General features: G+C 36.4%; 1 protein-coding gene across 1 annotated transcript in view; it reads right to left on the bottom strand.

Moving 5' to 3' along the window:
* The window catches only part of LRP2 (LDL receptor related protein 2), a gene marked incomplete at its 5' end in the record, with an annotated part of 115999 nt that overhangs the window by 66689 nt on the left and 31186 nt on the right, over window positions 1–18124 (bottom strand). Inside the window, 13 exon segments of the mRNA XM_082762990.1 lie at window positions 397–534; window positions 1243–1373; window positions 1607–1732; window positions 2306–2498; window positions 3370–3573; window positions 4476–4616; window positions 5249–5451; window positions 7136–7342; window positions 8183–8406; window positions 10684–10853; window positions 12389–12517; window positions 15427–15546; window positions 16948–17091. Coding sequence (XP_082619116.1) covers window positions 397–534; window positions 1243–1373; window positions 1607–1732; window positions 2306–2498; window positions 3370–3573; window positions 4476–4616; window positions 5249–5451; window positions 7136–7342; window positions 8183–8406; window positions 10684–10853; window positions 12389–12517; window positions 15427–15546; window positions 16948–17091 — 2130 coding nt within the window.

Below are 18124 nucleotides of genomic sequence, written 5' to 3'. Positions count from 1 at the left end.
ATGCATAGTGATTACTTTATGAATAGTACTTTAATTAATACAGGTTTACCCAATTCTTTGAAATAAGTAGTTCAGTTTAACTAAAACTTCTACCAGAAAAAGATAAATACAAGGTTGTAATTGCTGATAAAATGACACAAAACACAATGGAGTCATATTTCCATTTTACAATGTTATTAAATACAGTAATAGATATGGTAGAGAAAAACTGCATATAGTCACAAAACACTGAAATATGGAACCTAAGACTGTAAGTGCTTGTGCTGGGTCTTGCACCTGTCACAGTTGTGATTCAGCAAGGCCATTTTTGAAATAGAAAACAGAAGTCTACTTTCCTGATATTTTGCCTCTTATTCCATATTTTGTGTTTTTCATCTGCACAACAAATGAGCTCACCTATTTGGGAATGAGCATCGTATGCTTTCACATGCATAATGTTACTAATGCCCCTCCTAATAATAGTCATTTCTCCTCCATCAGACTTTCTCACTCGAACTATTGCACCAAGTCTCCAATCAGTGAAATAAGCATAACCTGTTTTGAAAGACATTTAACATACTACAGTTACAGTGCAAAATGACATAAAAGATCAAACATCACAAGATAAAACCACAAGGCACTTCATGTAAATTTAATAATTTTTCATAGCTGTTTCCTGAAAAAGACTAAAGGACTTATTTCAGAGGCAGTGAGTCCCTTCAGTCAGAGGCAGACAGAACTTAGAGCCAGACAGATATAACAGACTCTCCTGACATTTCAAATTCCAGGACAATTTTTAAAATAATTCATTAAGACTTCTCTTCAGAAAACATTAAAATATTTAAAAGATATTTTTGCCCAATATCAAAAGGCATCAGATGCTGCATTCTTTCTTCACACACACTATAAATCCAATCAATTCTACATACAATTAAAAAAATGCTGAAATTACTGATCATCTCTGGGGAGGCGATTTACATTCTTTCCAGCACAAGCACACAACTTGAAAGCTATAATTACTACATTATATCTGCTTTGTTGCACTAATTGAGTTAACTGATCTGACTCAAATGATTTAAATAAAAATATATATAAAAGCAGACTTAGAAAAGAACAGTAGTATTAAACATATTTTTACAGAAGCTTTCATCAGCTTTCTGTACAAAAACAATATTGCAAAGGCAGTATTTTTTATCTCACATATCATCATATGAACAAAATTATTTGATATTAACAGATAATACTTTTCAATGTCAGACTTACCTCCAAAAATAGTAAGGCCAAATGGGTGAGTCATCTGAGTAATACGTTCAAGAGTCCGTCTGTCCAGCCCATCAAAGGTACTGTGCTCAATTTTATCAAAAAAGGCATCCACCCAGTACAGCCTCAGAGAACTAAAAGTAATGAAAATGGCACATATAGAAGTAATGAAAAAAGATGTTATTAGGAAGAACTAAGGTCTTCTCTATTAACAATACTAAATCTGTCAAGAGGTTGGTAGAGGAAAGGAAGGGTGTTGTCTGAAAATATCTTGCATTTCACAGGCTTTCTAACAAGTTGGAAAAAAAATATATCTTCAACAAGAAAGTGCCAGTGCACACAATTTACACAACTGTATTACTCTTACCTCCAGTCAATTGCTAGGCCATTAGGCCAGCCTAGTGTTGTATTCACAATTGACAAGGCATGGGATCCATCGCTCCAGGCCCTCATGATTTTAGCAGGACGGAACCAATCTGTCCAGAATATATACCTGAAAGAAGAACGTAAGAACACATCAGATGACATATAAGCCTGCTTATATAATGTACTTAAGCAGAGCAAATATGTGAACAACACTGACATTCTTATTTGTACCACATCGAGTTGGACTCGATGATCTTGAGGTCTCTTCCAACCTAGAAATTCTGTGTCTGTGTCTGTGTCTGTATTCACATACCTAAAAAAAAAAACACCACACAACTTCGTGTTGACCCCCTCTCCCCTCCTCAACTGCTAGTGGTACTGACAATTAATATTTATCCTGTGGACAACAATTTTCAAAATCTTCTGAAGTGCTTTGTTCCTTTTGACAGGAAATGTATATATCTGTTCAAATTGTTACGTCTTTCAATTAACTATAATCAGGGAGGAAGACCCAAGCAAAAATACATCCTCCAGGTAACATTTGCAAGTAAGTGCACATATTACAAAGAATATTTTCTTGATCCTTTTGACTTATGCCTACAGTCAAAGTTAAGGGTAGTATTAAATAACGTTATAGAGTAGTGAACAAAATAGGTTAGCTTGCTCATATAGTTTCAAGTGAGAATCAAAGAATATTTACCCAATAACAGGATGAACCACTATTGATCGAGGATTGTTTAAATTCTGAACAATAGCTCTTCTAGATTTATCTGCCAGCCTCATCACACTTATGCTTCTGTACCGAGGGTCTGTCCAGTATAGATTCTTTGAGATCCAGTCAAAGGCCAAATCTTCAACACTTTCCACTCTATTAGCTGTCAGAATTTCTCTTCCTAAAATTTACAACACACTCAATCACTGTACATATTTAGGAACAGAGAAAATAACCTGAACACATTATTCTGTTCACAAAACTAGTGCTTCTCTCTGGTAAAAATGCTACTTCTGTGCTACTTAATATAAAGACAATAACAAAGTGTGTGTGTAAGGGGGTGCCCTTCGCTCCAGGCAAAGGAGTTATAATGCTTAAAAAGCACAAACTCAAAAGAGGAGAAGTAATGACTAGCCAAGATGAGAAAAAACAAGCTTCTGCTGGACGAAGTTTCATGAATGAAGGTCAGTAAGGACACGACATTGTTCGGTCCCTCTAGTTACGTCTTACTCAACAACCAGACCTACCTATTTTTTCAATAGGGATTGTCAGCTGTGGTCTACCATTACTCTGATCTAAGACATCAAGCAAGTTCCAAACACTATATGTGACTTAATATACCTTTGATCATTATTACAAATTAGATAGACTCTTTACACTACCACAAATAGGACTCCCAAAATCTCACATAGTGTTCTTTTTCTGTATTTCAGTATCATGACAAGCATCCTGCTCTCCAGATAGGGAAATAAAACAGAGAAACTCAGTCTCATATATGAACAGATGGATAATGACAAATACAAGTTGTAACAAGTGCTACAGATAGTTAATTCCAAATCATGTTCCTCAAGTTTGTCAGAGACTTTTGACTAACTACTTTCATGAGCTTAATATGAGTTAAACAAATGGTTTTAACAAACATTTTACATATTATTGAGGTGACACAGATTTTTCTGTATATCTCACAATGAGATTTTTGTACTGCTTTTTTGGAATAAATAATCTACTCTTCATACCACAATTACTCTTAATTTCTTAAGAATGCTTCTCACCTGAACCATCAGTTTTCTGTTTATAGATCATGTCTTTACTTGTGTCTGAAAAAAAAATGGTGTCATCCTGAGCATAGAAGTCAATTCCAACAAAATACGATGGGCTTCCTGTTACAGGTATGATCACATCTTCCTGTGTAGAAAGATTGAATGGGATCCCCCGCACTGCTAGCTGAGATGAAAACAGCAAGAACTGCTGCACAGCTGCAAAGGAAAAGACCAGATACAGCCTTTACCTACTGGGTGAGACAACTGAGCATTAATTGTAAAGCTTTGTTTTCCTTTGGCAGCACTACTATCCTAGAAATCGAAGAAGAAAGCTTGATACAATATGAATTTAAATATACACAGACATGAAAAATAAAATAGCATAAAAAAAAAAAAAAAAACAATCCAGAATACTAGGTGATGTAGTCAGGTCTTCCTCTTGCATTGTTTCTGTGGTCCTGATATACCTTTATAGGAAACATTATCCCCATGGATGCAGAGATCTTCTATGCTGATCTCTTTACAATGATCTACATAAGAATAACTAAAAGGCTTGGTGGAGCCACCTTATTGCCAGACAGTATCTGAGTAGCCAGAAGTGTAACTGCATGGTTAAACAGCAAAACTGCAGACAAGATATCTGGCTTAATTTGCCAATAGCTGCACATGGCAAACCTCCTAGCGACAATTCTCCACCCAGAGAGCAGAGGATTCCTCATGGAAGCCCACAACCCCAAACCTGAATTTCTTATTTTTATCATACTTATTCAAAGGAAGACCAACTTGATTTGTGCAATACTGTAAGTGAGCAGTTCGCAACGTTAAAAATAATGCAAAATCTGCATATTAGCAAGCATCCACAGTTAATTTCAGGGCAAAGAGCTTAATTATACGCACAATCCATATCAAACTCTCTTAAAATGCTACAGAATGTGAGTTAAAGTCGCTGTGGCTTGAAATGAACATCAGCAGAGATTATTACATAAAAACAGCTGTGATAGAAAAACATAAAGTCCTTTGCATATTGAACCCACAATGCTACAGAAGAGAGGTTCTAGAAACATCTCTACAGTTAATGGAACGTTACCATTTCCAGCAATCATAAGGCATTTACTTACCAACACAATGCTGTCCATCTACATGGAGGTCAAAGCCCAGTATACATCTACAGCGGTAACCTAGTCCATCGTTATCTGTTTTGTGGCTGAGAACACAGATCTGTTCACATCCTCCATTATTATTTCCACAAGGATTTCTTACTGGAAAATAATATAGGTACGATTATAACTTCAGCTGTAAACCTAATGGCAATTTTTTTTAATCATAATTCTGATTTTTCAGCATTTTTCCAGCATCCATAATAAATCATGTGAACTCTGTGGGAATTGTATCACATGGAAATCATGCAACTGTTGTTGTATGATTGCAGGAATGCACTCACGACCCACCTGAGCTAACCAGCATTCAAGGTATTTAGCTCTGTACAGATATGCACAGTGCACGGCACTGAGGCCATCATTAAGGTGGTAATTTCCACATATAAATCTACTTTATAAATGTTTCTCACAAAACTCATTCATGCTGGTAGCATTTTCCAACTGCACCCTTATTGTGGTGTTGAGGAAGTCCCAAATGCCAAAACTATTCAATGAGCACAAGTTTGTTTCTTCCAAATATCAACACGTTTTGTAAGCCCCGCTTTTAGATGTTGCATTTAGCATGTCATTAGCTATAGGACCTGGATGAAAGCACTGCATGATAAAGACCAGTCCTAAAAATTTATGTATCTTAATTATTTGTTCTTTACGGCAAAATAAGTCTTCCATAATTTTTAGCATCTTTTGGTAAGATAATGCCTAAATCACTATTTATCAGCTAGTCTTTGTCTTACCATATGGCTGCCTGGCAGCATGGTAAACTGTTACTCCGTAAGGTCTCAGTGAAGACTGGTAGATCACTTGAGGGTTTGATTCTGAAAACTTGTTAGCTTTCACCACTGCCATTTTGGTCCAATCAGTGAAATAAACATTGTGTTCAAATAAAGTGATTCCGTATGGATGAGGAATTATTGAGCCTCCATGAGCTATTGTTCTCCTGTTATAAAGATTTATTTTTAATTAATTACGAAATATTATCTAGAAAATAACTTATCTTAATAGATCAAAAAGCACAGCATTATTAATTTATTCACTAGCTTTTACTTCTCTAGACATAGAAGCAGCCAAAGTACAGGCAAAAATGAACAAATAAACCGAAGACATGAAGTTAAACATACAGGGTGCATAAGGAGAAAACATAGAAATGTGAAAACAAGGAGATGAAAAATGTTAGCCACTTCCAGGAAAATAGTGAATGATCAAAAACTCAACAATAGATTCATAAATGCTGAGAGAAAATTAGAAAGTGGCTAACAGAGGAAATGAAAGGATACCTGCAACATTTTAAAATATTCAAGCCTTGAACATAAAAATATTAGGGCTGCAACAGCCACCGGCCAAAAATAAAATCCAGTGTAGACAGTAAAAATAAATAAATAAATAAATAAAAATAAAAGAGAGATTTGTGGAAATGGGGCCTGAACTAATAACCCATGCAAAACCAAAGAAATTGTGTCTATTCTTTGCAAGATATTGGAACAATATTTTTCTAGATAAACATTAGGGGGAGAGAGAGAGATATAAGCCCTCAAAACAATACATAACAATAACACTACAATATTATTTTCATAGAGTCTTGAAGGAAGATCTACGAATTAGATGAATTCTACAGTTCTACTCTAACGGTTTTCAGGGTGATTTAGGTTCAAGCTGTAGGTATGCGAAATGCAATTAGTTGGACAGTAAGCTATATCTTAACATTGTTTGATGACTATGCCATCTCCTCTTCCCACTTGCACAACATTTACATGATTTTTGGTGTTGCTATTAGCGATAAGTTTTTATCTCCAAAAACCGGAGATTTTACTAAACATGGTCTTGTCTTATTAAACCCTGAAAACAACCTTGAAAAAAAAAATACAGATAAAGGAGCAGATCAAAGATATCAGTGTTATTTTTAGAATAAGTGAAAGAACATATTGAGCAATAAGCCAGTCAGCTGAGCAGAGAGAGGACTGCTTTTCAAGTCACTATGTAAGAGGTATGTTGAAAGTGAACAATTTTGTCTTGTGTTTAAGTAACAGAGACCTATTACAGATACAGAGATAAGCAGGCTTCTAAACACTATACTTTAAGGCACAGTCCCACAAAAACTCAAAGGCTCCTTTCTTGTATGCTGATATATTTTCCACAGCATCACAATAAGTTGAGTGAGGATGTAATTTCTGACAACATTGATATAACAAGATATATCAAGTGTAAAAAGATCAAAACGCAATGCACTTAATACCCATTATACAAAGTCATGCTTTGGAGATCAACAGTTTAAATAAATTCATTTGTGAAAAAGATGCAAAGATAGGATGGTCTGAGACAATGCATAGTATTCAAAAATAATAAAATGCAGACACTATCAGAATGTGTACTATAGTGGTGAACTGTAAGAGTACATTATAAAAAAGTGTAAGCAAGTATTCAATGTAGAAACAAGACAAAGGATGATGAAGGAACTGGGATTTTCCAGAAGTAGTATGACACCATAGATTATCAATGTACATCACATTCATTATGTTGGAATTTTCGTCCTTTATGAATCCCGTTTTGTTAAACAAATTTATCTTTGACCTTGACACAAAATCATCAGTACATCTATAACCTCCAAGGAATGATATTCCTCCTACCTTTGAAGCCCATCATAAGTTACAGTCTCAATGTAATCAAACCGGCTGTCAACCCAGTAAAGCCTTTTTGATACAATATCCAGAGTTATTCCAGCAGGCCAGCCTAGCTTTGTTTTTATCAAATCCTGGCGGTTTGTGCCATCCATGAAGGCCCTTTCCACTTTCGGATCACCGGACAGACTATCCCAGTCTGAGAAAAATAAATAACTATAAAGAAAGAAAAAAAGAAGTCTCATGTTTCAGTGAGATTGCACCCCCAAAAAGCAACATTTTACATGGCATTTGGAAACTATATCATCATTTAAAACCAGCAGTCTTTAAGACCAGAGCTTAATTCTCAGCATACAGTGAAAACACACTTCATGCATCCTGCCCAAGAAGTGATCTGCATCTTCTTTTATAGAATGAATCCAGAAAGAAACATGCTTTCACCCAAAAGACCTCAGAAATACTGAGTGTTCTTTGTAAAATACAAGCTTAAGTGTGCTGCCAGAATAAGCAGGTGACAAATCCATGCATCATGAAAGCAGCATCCATCACTGTAAACTGCACAAAGCTCCTCCTGCTGTTCTCTGAAGATCTAAGTTTCCATGGCTCACATGCATTTCTGAAGCATACTGGGCTGCGAGACACTAGCTTCCCCAGCTTCACCCCACCATTTTATTTCAGATACTAGGAAATCTGGGGATGGTAACGCAAATCTTCAAGGATAACTTCTAGTCTTGGAAGCAACTTCACAGTCTAGCTGTTTTCAGACAGATACTTATGTCTGAAAACATATCTGTATATATACAGATACATTTCAGATATGTGCTTGTGCACGTAGAGCCGAAGCAATAAAACAGACACCACACAAAGGGAATTAAAAGCCGTGTACAGCTCTCCCACAGTAATGTAGAACAGTTTAGGATAGAATGTGAAGGTTTAAATGATTTTAGATAAGATTCTAAAACAACTACCTTGAGCTGTCTGTTAGCTCTCCTCCTAGTGCATGTGAATAAAGGAATTTCTGGTATATTTTACCATGACCTGACACTTTTCACTTACCCAACAGTTGGATCAAGTGCTATTCCTCTAGGATTTCCCAAATTTTCAGCAATAAGAGTAACACGGTTTGTTCCATCCAAGTTAACCATATCTATTCTGTTCACACTGGTCTCAACCACATACAGTTTATTGTTAACCCAATCCACTGCTAGATTTTCAGGTGTGTCAACTGAAACATTTAAAACTTCTTGGAAATCAGATCCATCAATATTAATAGAAAAAACCTGAAAGCAATACAAATATTATCAATACTCAAGACATTTTGCTAATCACAAGTCATCTGTCATCACACTCTGCACAGATTCACAATAGGCCACTAGATACAATAAAATTACTTACTAAGCTATTGCACAGCTTATTTTTATTTTTTTTTTTGGCAAAGATTTTGAAAACAATGCAAGAAATACAGGAAACTTGTCTTTAACTAGCATTTCAGAAAAATAAAGTAAGAAGCTAAAATAGCCTTGTTCTTTAGCACATATGGTAAGTTTCTGGATTAAAAAAACAGATGAGGAAAGCGCATATTGCTTTCCTGGAATCTGGCAAGAAAGGGTATTTGCATTAAATGAAATAAATTAACAGGCTTTAGCAAAGCTCTCATGAGTGGCCAGAAACAATGGGGGAGCTCTTACTGCACCAGTCATTAGAGGGAAATCACAAGGAAAATTTACTTTGCAAAGTGAAGAAAGTAAAGGAAAGTTCTATCCAGACAAAAAGAAGGCTCAGCATTGCTTATGTTTCTCTTTTATTTAAAACTAATTTTAACAGCATCATGCTTCAAGTAGAAGTAATATCTTACAAGCAAGCTCAGAGCTACATGAAGCAAGCAATATAAATGCAATAATTTGTTATTATACAGAAGTCATGTGATTCTAACACTGGGTAATATGAAAAACTAGGAATCGTTATCCCTTTCTCAGAACAACAGCATGAAGTTTGAAATGTATCTATATGAAAATACAGATTACCACAAGTAAATATATGCAAGAAAAAATAACAGCTGAAATGGTTGTATAATTTGAAACATTCTTCAGGTCCAAATAACGATAAGTGAGCAAACCATTAACTGTCTATTGTGTTCTTTGGAAACCTAGCTAATGCAAGAACTTGTGGGCATTAAGTGAGAAGGCAGTACACCACATGAGATAAAGGTGACAATGTACATAACCCGCAAGTTGCTGTTTTAGTTCATCTTTATCTTTGAAAAGAAAAAACAAAGACAAATAAAATAAATCCCTAACAATACTTAGAATTTAAGTATAATTTAAGAATAGAAATGCATATCATACAAGAATATTCTTAATGTCATTGTTTGCTTCAGGGTGCTCTAGTTATGATTTAATTAGATTAATTAATCCTAATTAATTACTTAAGATTGAACAATATTGGGGCAGATAAAAAGGCAGTCCTGGCCATATGGGGTGTGCAGTGGAAAAACACATATTACCTTGTATTTGCACCTTTTACAGACATAAGATAAATCTCCTGTCTCATAAAAGTTCAGATTTGACCCTGACTTAACACAGCTACTATCAATGCAATCACAGTAACAGGAACTCCCAGCAGTGAAAATAAAAATGCCAGAACTGATAACAAGTAAAAATTTGTGTGCTCATTTCCTGTCCTACTTGAAAGCCATGCAGTGTGCTTTCCAACAGAAGTAACATTGGCACTGTAGTGAAAATGCTACTTTTCAGCTCTAAGTAGGTTCGTAATGACAGCAACACCGAACTGATGCATACATGGTGTCAGCAGGAGGCAGGCCATGGATTCTTCTTTACTCTGCATGGCAGCCAACACGGGGATGAAGATTCTGGAGTTTCACCATTTGATTTGGGACTTTTTTTGTTTCATTAAGTTATGCACGGAGAAGAAAGAAGAAGGGTGATGTCTAACTTTCACAAGGGTCTCCAGACTGTTTTGTGGTTTTTTTTGGTGTGGTTTTTTTGTATGTGTGTTTTTTTTTTTTTTTAATTACTCTGTTATACCCTACCTTGAAGCTAAAATATTTCCTCTTAAAAAAAATGTAACAAAATATTGGCTTATTACACAAAATACTGTCAATATTTGTTATCTAAGCTCAATTACAGTGCTATTTGAAGTATATGAAGAAATTTGATTTTTATCATCTTGGAAGGCACACAGTTTTTACATTTTAAATGATCATGTTCCAAAAAATTGCCAAGAAAAAATTATTCAGTTTTGAAAGAATGTCTACTATTTCTCTTAATTAGTTTTTTGGACTCCATCACAAATAAAATTAAAAGTTGCTCAAGACATTCCCACATAATAGGATTCTTTGTTAAATATGTCACATGTAATAGTATAGCTTGAAAAATGCAGTCATTAACATAAAACATTTCAAGGACCTTTTTTGTTAGAAAACAAAAATACGGCCAGCTTGTGCTCTCAAAAATGAAAGCCTATCAACACATTCAGCTTCTGGCTGTTCTCTACTTCCACATACACAAAAATTTATTATTCTCGAAATTTCTACCCACCTTATCTTGCACTGTATCAGTCCAAAAGATCCTGTGCAAATAAAAGTGAAAGTCCACTCCAACTGCAACACCACGATTCTGTGACTGCACCAAAGTACGAAAACTTCTTCCATGAAGATCTCCAATCAGTAAATCCCGGCCATTGGAAAAAATAATTGACGCAACACCAGCTGAAAGCAAGGGTGACAAATAAATGACTACGCTGCAACTGAGCTGTTTGCAAAGGGACACTATAATACATGAATATATACATCCTGGATAGATGGTTCTATGTGACTACAAATTTGCTTTGATTTGCCTTCAGTTTCTAGTCTTGATGCAAACCAGGCAGCAATACGTGTTTAAAGCTCTGCCAGAAAAAAACTTTTACAAAACTTCTGTGCATCTTAACTCCTAAAGATTCAACTCTCCTATCTCCTTTAATCAAAGTATATTTTTTCTCAAGATTTTTCTGCCCAGCGGGATTCAGATATTCTTTACTAGCAGGCAGACCATGTTCCTTAGGCTTTTTCTGTACTGCTCTTTCCACCTTCTTTATTCCCTCATCTCCTCAGAAGATCTCTGCTGTATCTTACAGCAGAAGAGAGATTCCAGTAAGTCTTTGAAGGGAAGCTCATTTCCAAAGTAGGTGTCTGTTGAAAGGTTTAATGTATGTCTGTGAAGAATATATTTAAGTCCAAATCTTACCTTACACTGAGAACCCTCCCCAGTAAAAATGAATCCAAGGAAACCAATTTAGAGCATGTATGAACTCCACAATAATGATAGAAAATCAACACAAGAACAACTCAGTGGCCTAAGAGTCACACTAGTTTGAATGGAAAGCTTCTTGTGAAGGATACAGAACTTTCCTCAAAACAGAATAATCTTTCCTTGTGCTGGCATATGCACATCTTAATACAGTCAAATTTCATTAGCTCCGAAAATTCTGTCTTTTTTGAGGACATATTTAGAAAATTGCAGAATGATGGCTGCTCTGCAGCAGTTGCAAAGAAAGAAGGGGGAGGGAACTGGGAAATTCATGCTTTTCAGAAAAGCAAGACCACTAATCAGCCATGCCAACCAGGGACTCCCATTCCTGCAGGCAGGAACACCTGTCTCACACAAAAGCCTGGTAGGCTCTCACATCTCCACAGAAAAAGAGCTTCCCAGGGTCTGCTTTCAGAACAGAGCAGGAGGTGAACAACCAGGAGGAGCTGCCTGCTGTTGATGGGGAACCACACTCTGTGTGAGGCAAGCATTGTTGCGTTTGAACTCACAATTCAGCAAAAACATTTTCCTGCATGGTACAGTCCTCCTAAAAAAGGAGGATTTTTCCTGATTTTTCACTCCCACCGAGTTACACAGCAAGTGGGTCAGGAAACCTGGGTCAGGAAACCACCTCCCACAGGAACAAGAACTCATCTATTAAGTATGGCTCTGGCAAGGATCTCCCAAATCTGGGGAGGTCATGAATTCTGAATAAGGGCTGGGGCCCCGAAGCCATGGTTCTGGGGAGAAGCAGCTCTGCTCAGGCGGCCAGCTCCACCAGCGTACAGGTGCCAGCACATACATGCCAGTCTCTTGTTGACCTCTCCTGATGTTCTGAATGCTGTCCTGACCTTAAAACCTCAAGATGTATGTTATAGTTTTGTGAGCTGCCTCATTTTAAATTCTATTTATTAGTCCAACAACAGCAAAAGACTCTTGCACTTCTTGCACTAACCTGAGGTGTTGGCCCTACAGTGTCGATGATGCTCTAGGAAATAACCTTCCACACAGTGGCACTGATGATGTCCCACACGATCTTCACACAGTTGGTCACAGACACCCCACATTTTGCAGTCATCAAAATCTGTTAAGTGAACAAGGTATATTTATAAACAAGGACTTGTATAAAAGGAATGGCATTGCATTTGGGAAGCTTCAAGTTTGTCCTCTCTGCTTGTTTTATATGTTTGCAAAATGATGACATGGGAAAAGAAGTTTTGTATGTCTTCTTTTTTTTTTTTTTTTCACAAATGCTTCAATTTTCTACTTCTAGATAAGAGAACAACTGTTTTTTGCTGCCCAGTGACCTACCCAATTAAAAAAAAAAAAAAAAAAAAAAAAACTGCTAGGTGAAGAGGAAAAATGATTGGAAGGGAAGGGATGTTTTTGTCTACTTTCCACAACATGTAAGTTATCTATGCAGCATTCTTGCTGCACTAGATGCAAGTACATTTCATATACACACATGCACACCTGGCTGGATTTCTCTGAAGGTGAGCCATATCTTAACCTGAGCATGGTATTGAGTCAAGCTAACAAGCTGTACTGGGTCTGACTCGGATGGAGTTAACTTTCCCCACAGCAGCCCACGTAGTGCTGTGCTCTGCACTTGTCGCTAGAACAGCACCAACATCACCCCAACGTTATGTCCACTGCTCAGCAGCGCTGGCACAGCACCAAGACTTGCTCCAAGCCCCCCAAGGCCAGCAGGCTGGGGTGGGCAAGAGGCAGGGAGAGGACACAGCCAGGGCAGCCGACCAGAGCCAACCAAAGGGATAATCCATACCTATGATGGCACGCTCAGCCATAAAACTGGAAAAAAAAAAAAAAAAAAGTAGGAGAAGGAAGGGCTCTTGTTATGAAAATGTCTGTCCTCCAAAACAACCACTATGCTTACTGAGGCCCTGATTCCCAAGATGTGGCCAAGCATTGCTTGCTGATGGGAAGCAGAGAATAATTGTTTTCTCTCTCCTTGCTTCTGTTCAGCCTTTGCTTATTTTTTTTTCTCTTTTCCCTTTGATTAAATTATCTTTTTTTCACCACCACCACCTTTTTTTTTTTTTTTTTTTTTTTTCAATTTAATCATATTTTCTCTCCTTCTTCGTTTGAGGAGGTGGAATGAAAGAACGGTATTGTGGAGTTTACTTGGCCACTGGCGTGAAATCAGCACACAAGCCCTGCTAAAAGGCAGCATTTACTAGCTCAGACTTGGTACCATGCTAACACAGGTGTCTGGTTTCCAATTAAAAGCTGGCTGCACACCACAACCAGACAGCAAAAAGTACAAGGAAAGAAGTTCACTTTGGCATGCAAAATACTATATAAGTAGAGTTTGCAACAAGGACAACTCAGAAAGTTCTCACAGACATGCTCTAAAAGTAATTTCCAGGGTTGCTGCAAAACCTTTTACTTTGAAAACTATGAAGTATCTGCCTAACCTTCTTATAAAAACATGATTTTTTATAATTATGTCTTGAAAAAAAAAAAGAATTAAAAAAATCAGGTCTGAGCATTGTCTGATGTCTCATGATATCTGTCATTATTTAAAGCCCAGGAGATTTTTAACACTACTTAACACATGATTTTGTAACATTAAAAGCCTGACCTCCTTCACTTGAAAACTCAGTGTTACCAGTATGCTACATTGCTGGAAATTGACAATTCTTTTGTTAAGCCAAAAATGGAGAAAATGAAATCTCAAATATTATTCACGCTGAAATTTCTGTTTTTAAATATGTGCTGACACAAGTAAAAATGAAGTATTTCCTAGATAGTACATTTTGGTACTGAAAAAACGTTGTCAGTAGCTTTCCAGCTTCCATGCATGTTAAAAATCATAAGTATACAGTGAGACAGAAGCAAACGAAGAGAAGATACACTTTGCTAATACTATGGCTTAATTCTTCTGCCTGTAAACCAGTAATACAAACGTATTTAGTTCATCTCTGCAAACCGAAACACATTGATCTGAATTTCCAAGACAGAATCAAACAGCTAGGTTTACAAGGTAGTCAAGGAGAATAACAAAAGACTCACTTAAACTGCACCAGGTTTGCAAATGTGTCCTTCCTGTATTTCCCACATAAGACTGGAAGAACAATTTTGTGCCTGGAGTCAGTGCATTGACTCCTCCTTTCTATTAAGAGCAACCATGCTGCCACTGCAGCTCATACAGCCCCAGGCTACCCAATATTCTTGACAATATAGAAATCTCATGAAAGATGGAGCACCTGGAATACTTTTAATAGCACAAGCACCACAGCTTGGGTTGAAAGCTGATAAAAGAATCTGGGTAAATATTTGTCATCAGGCAGTGCTAAATATCATAATTCTGAAGTTACTATATATCCAATTACTGAGATAAATCATTTATACCACCAACAGTTTGTGCTCCTAATGTATGGCAGATAAAGAATAGAAATCAAGCAGAAAAATACCTCACTTACCTTTACAGTCTTGCAAAAATTCATTTTCATGTAAATAACGTCTATACTGATATGTCATAGAAGATACAGCTACTCCATAGTGCAAATACAGAGCCCTATTTTCATTCTGAACTACAAATGTTCTACTGTCTTCACATCCATCCACTTTCAAAAAGTCCTGAACAGTTCAACATCATTACCTGATTCTCCAGCCATACAGCACAACACACCTCTGAAGCAGAAACATATTCCACTCATCTAATCACTAAAAGACCTCTAACACAATTTGATAACGAAAGCACCATCCAAGAATAAATCATCTTAAACATGATCATGCTCTCACTATGTCTTTAATAGTCTTATTGAATTCTTCTTTATGATATCTGCTTGTTTTTTTTCTGTGTCACCATGTAACTGTTGTACTATTTAGATAGTTATTCTTTTGCTGACTTTAGAGACTCTCTATTTGCCAGTACAACCATCCACTTGGAACTCAGCTTCCCAGCATCCACTTTCCCCATGAGCTGTGAGAAGGTACCAGATATCTCAATCACTGTATTTCACTTACCAATACAAGTACGACTGTCATTGCTACTTATGGTATATCCTGCAGGGCAGTAACACATCCCTCCCGAAGGAGAGGAATGACAGCGATACTGGCAACTCAGAGCAGCACAGTGTGATATGTCTAAAAAGGAAATGAAATAGTTCAGAAACACAAGTATAGCTATTACTGGCAAAACAGCTATCCCTCACTTGACAGTCAAAACGCTATAGCCTTTTCAATGATGAATCTACAATTTCAGGAACAGTTTCTTAGAACAAACATGCACATGAAATGATGTCTGAAGTTCCACAAAAATCCCAAATGGTCACACACATGCAGGCAAGGAAATGAAAGGTAGGCTAATGTTTATAATAGAGTTTGAGAATAGAGTTAAAGGAGAAGAACTAATATTCTAAGAGACACCACTAGTAAGAATGTCATGTGAACAGATGCACAGAGGAAGCCATCTGTAACACACCAGACCTTTCTCTGGTTCCACAAAACCTACTCATGAACAACGCCTCCTTGAGCTCCATCTATTGGCACATAACCTCATAATTTACTGTTTTATGCTGAAAAAATAACCTATTTCATTATATTAAGAATATGCCTACTACTCCAATACATTGGAATATACTGGATGGACTGTGTCCATGGAAAAACACATCTTTTTCTCCTGTCTTTGTTCTTTTTACCTTTATCCCTCTTCCTTTTCTTTGTACTAATAACTAATGAACAGTTCCATGACAGGTGACCAAATTAAAACTGTAGAGCACTTGCTGACTTCCTCCTACTTCCTTTCCTTCTTCATTCTCTTAACGCTTTTTGTTAAACAATTAATTTTGCAGCCCACAGCTGATGTCACAACTACATCATTTAGCAAAGCACGAGGTGCTCTTATGATAAGTTTTAAATTCCTGTTATTTTTTCCTGTCTTCCTATCCCAAATGGCACAGTTTCATTAATAGAAATTTTCCTTTTCCTAAAAATTGAAAATGTAAAATATCCTGGTCCTGATTCTCAGAGTGAACCAATGTTCCTAAGAGTGAAGTCAATAGGAATTATGCATGTTCGTTGCTTCCAACAGAGAACATACAGTACACCACCAACTGATGAACCAGATATCCCAGGTGAAAAGACATTTTTGAAAACTCTAATCTAAGGGACTTAGCCACGGCATACAATACAGTGATTCAGTCCTGTGTTCCAAACAGTACTCAGCATTCCTTTTTGCTTACAGAAAAACACAAATACTTAAATAAAAAGGCATACAGCACACCTTTCCAAGCCTTCCAGAGTACATTTTAGGATATATAGAGGGAATTAAAATCCTCATCTGTGAAACTTCATGCACAGATTTATGAAAGGAGTGGTTTGTTCACAACATGTATGCCTTTTTCAGACCATTCAAACAAAACAGTACCAATAAAATAGCAAGGTTCCAAAATTTCTGCTTTGTTTAGCAGATAAAAGGTAAATGTAAAAAGATACCAATACAGACATTTCTGCTGTTCTACATATGCTTTTGATTCTAATACATACTACAATGTCTGCCTGCAGTGATGTTAGTTTCATCTTCTCCTCCAGGGCAGTCTGCAGCTCCATCACACACTTTCCCAATTGGAATGCAATGCCCTGACCCAGGGCAGGCCCACTCTCCTGGGTAGCATTCATGATGACCACTTTCTGTGGAGAAGAGAAACAGGCCTAATTGAGGAATATGTTTCAAATAATGCTTGAAGTTTCTTCCCTAAAACCTTCCCAAAGCATCTCAATTATTCATTATTCAGTTTCTGATTCCTGCACACAGCTGGGAAAGACTATAAAAGAGGTATCATCTATACTTCCTTGTCGTGCTCTTTCTTGTACCTTCAAACTACAATGCAAACAATACTTGTGCAGACATATTAATTCTTTTCATTTTGGTGGTGTTTAGAAAAAGTAAAAGAATTTAGTTTTAGAGTAACTGGTACCCCAGAAATGGAAACACGGTTTTGTGGTCTAAAAACATATAAAGGCTATTTAAATGAAGTGGAGAACACTTATCATAGAAAAGGCCAATGAAAGATAAAAAAAAAACACGCTTTTATTCATTCAAATTTCTGTTTCTTGCATGACAGATCTTGGCAGGAACTGAGTTATTCTCATTATCAAGCTTTTTTTTTTATTGTTTTATTTTTTTTCGGTTAATAGAAGCTTTATGTCTCTCTAATGGATAACCTAAAAATTTTCCCAGGAAAAGAAAAAAAAGAACACCCTGCAAACAGAATACTGGAAAAAATTCTGATTACATGTACATGCCTATAATGATTTTTTGAAGGTAAAATCTGAATAGTTTGCATACAGAAGGAAGAATCAAACAATTCAGCTCTTCTTCTATTACAAAGTAACTATTCCTAGAAAGTTCATGAAAAAAAAAAAAGTAATTCTTGAAAAGCTCATTTTACTTACAACAGTGAGAATTATCACTTTCAGTGAAGACTAAGACTTACCTTCTGCCTACAGAAATCAACAAAAGAACACTGACTTCAAAAGTCAAGCAAGAATAAGCTGCTGTTGCTATATGATAAACTTAGTTTGCAGCATACTTAATATCACAGCAATAATTATCATATACACTACAATATACTAAGTACTGCATAAATTAAAAAAAAAAAAAGATGGTAAAGATGGAATTTGATGGTTTTCACAGAATGAAAACAATCTAAAAACATCTTGA

This window comes from Aythya marila (genome assembly GCF_965140915.1).
Source record: "Aythya marila genome assembly, chromosome: 6".
NCBI lineage: Eukaryota > Metazoa > Chordata > Aves > Anseriformes > Anatidae > Aythya > Aythya marila.
Note: the sequence above shows the minus strand (reverse complement) of the source record. Positions and strands in the feature narration are given on the sequence as shown.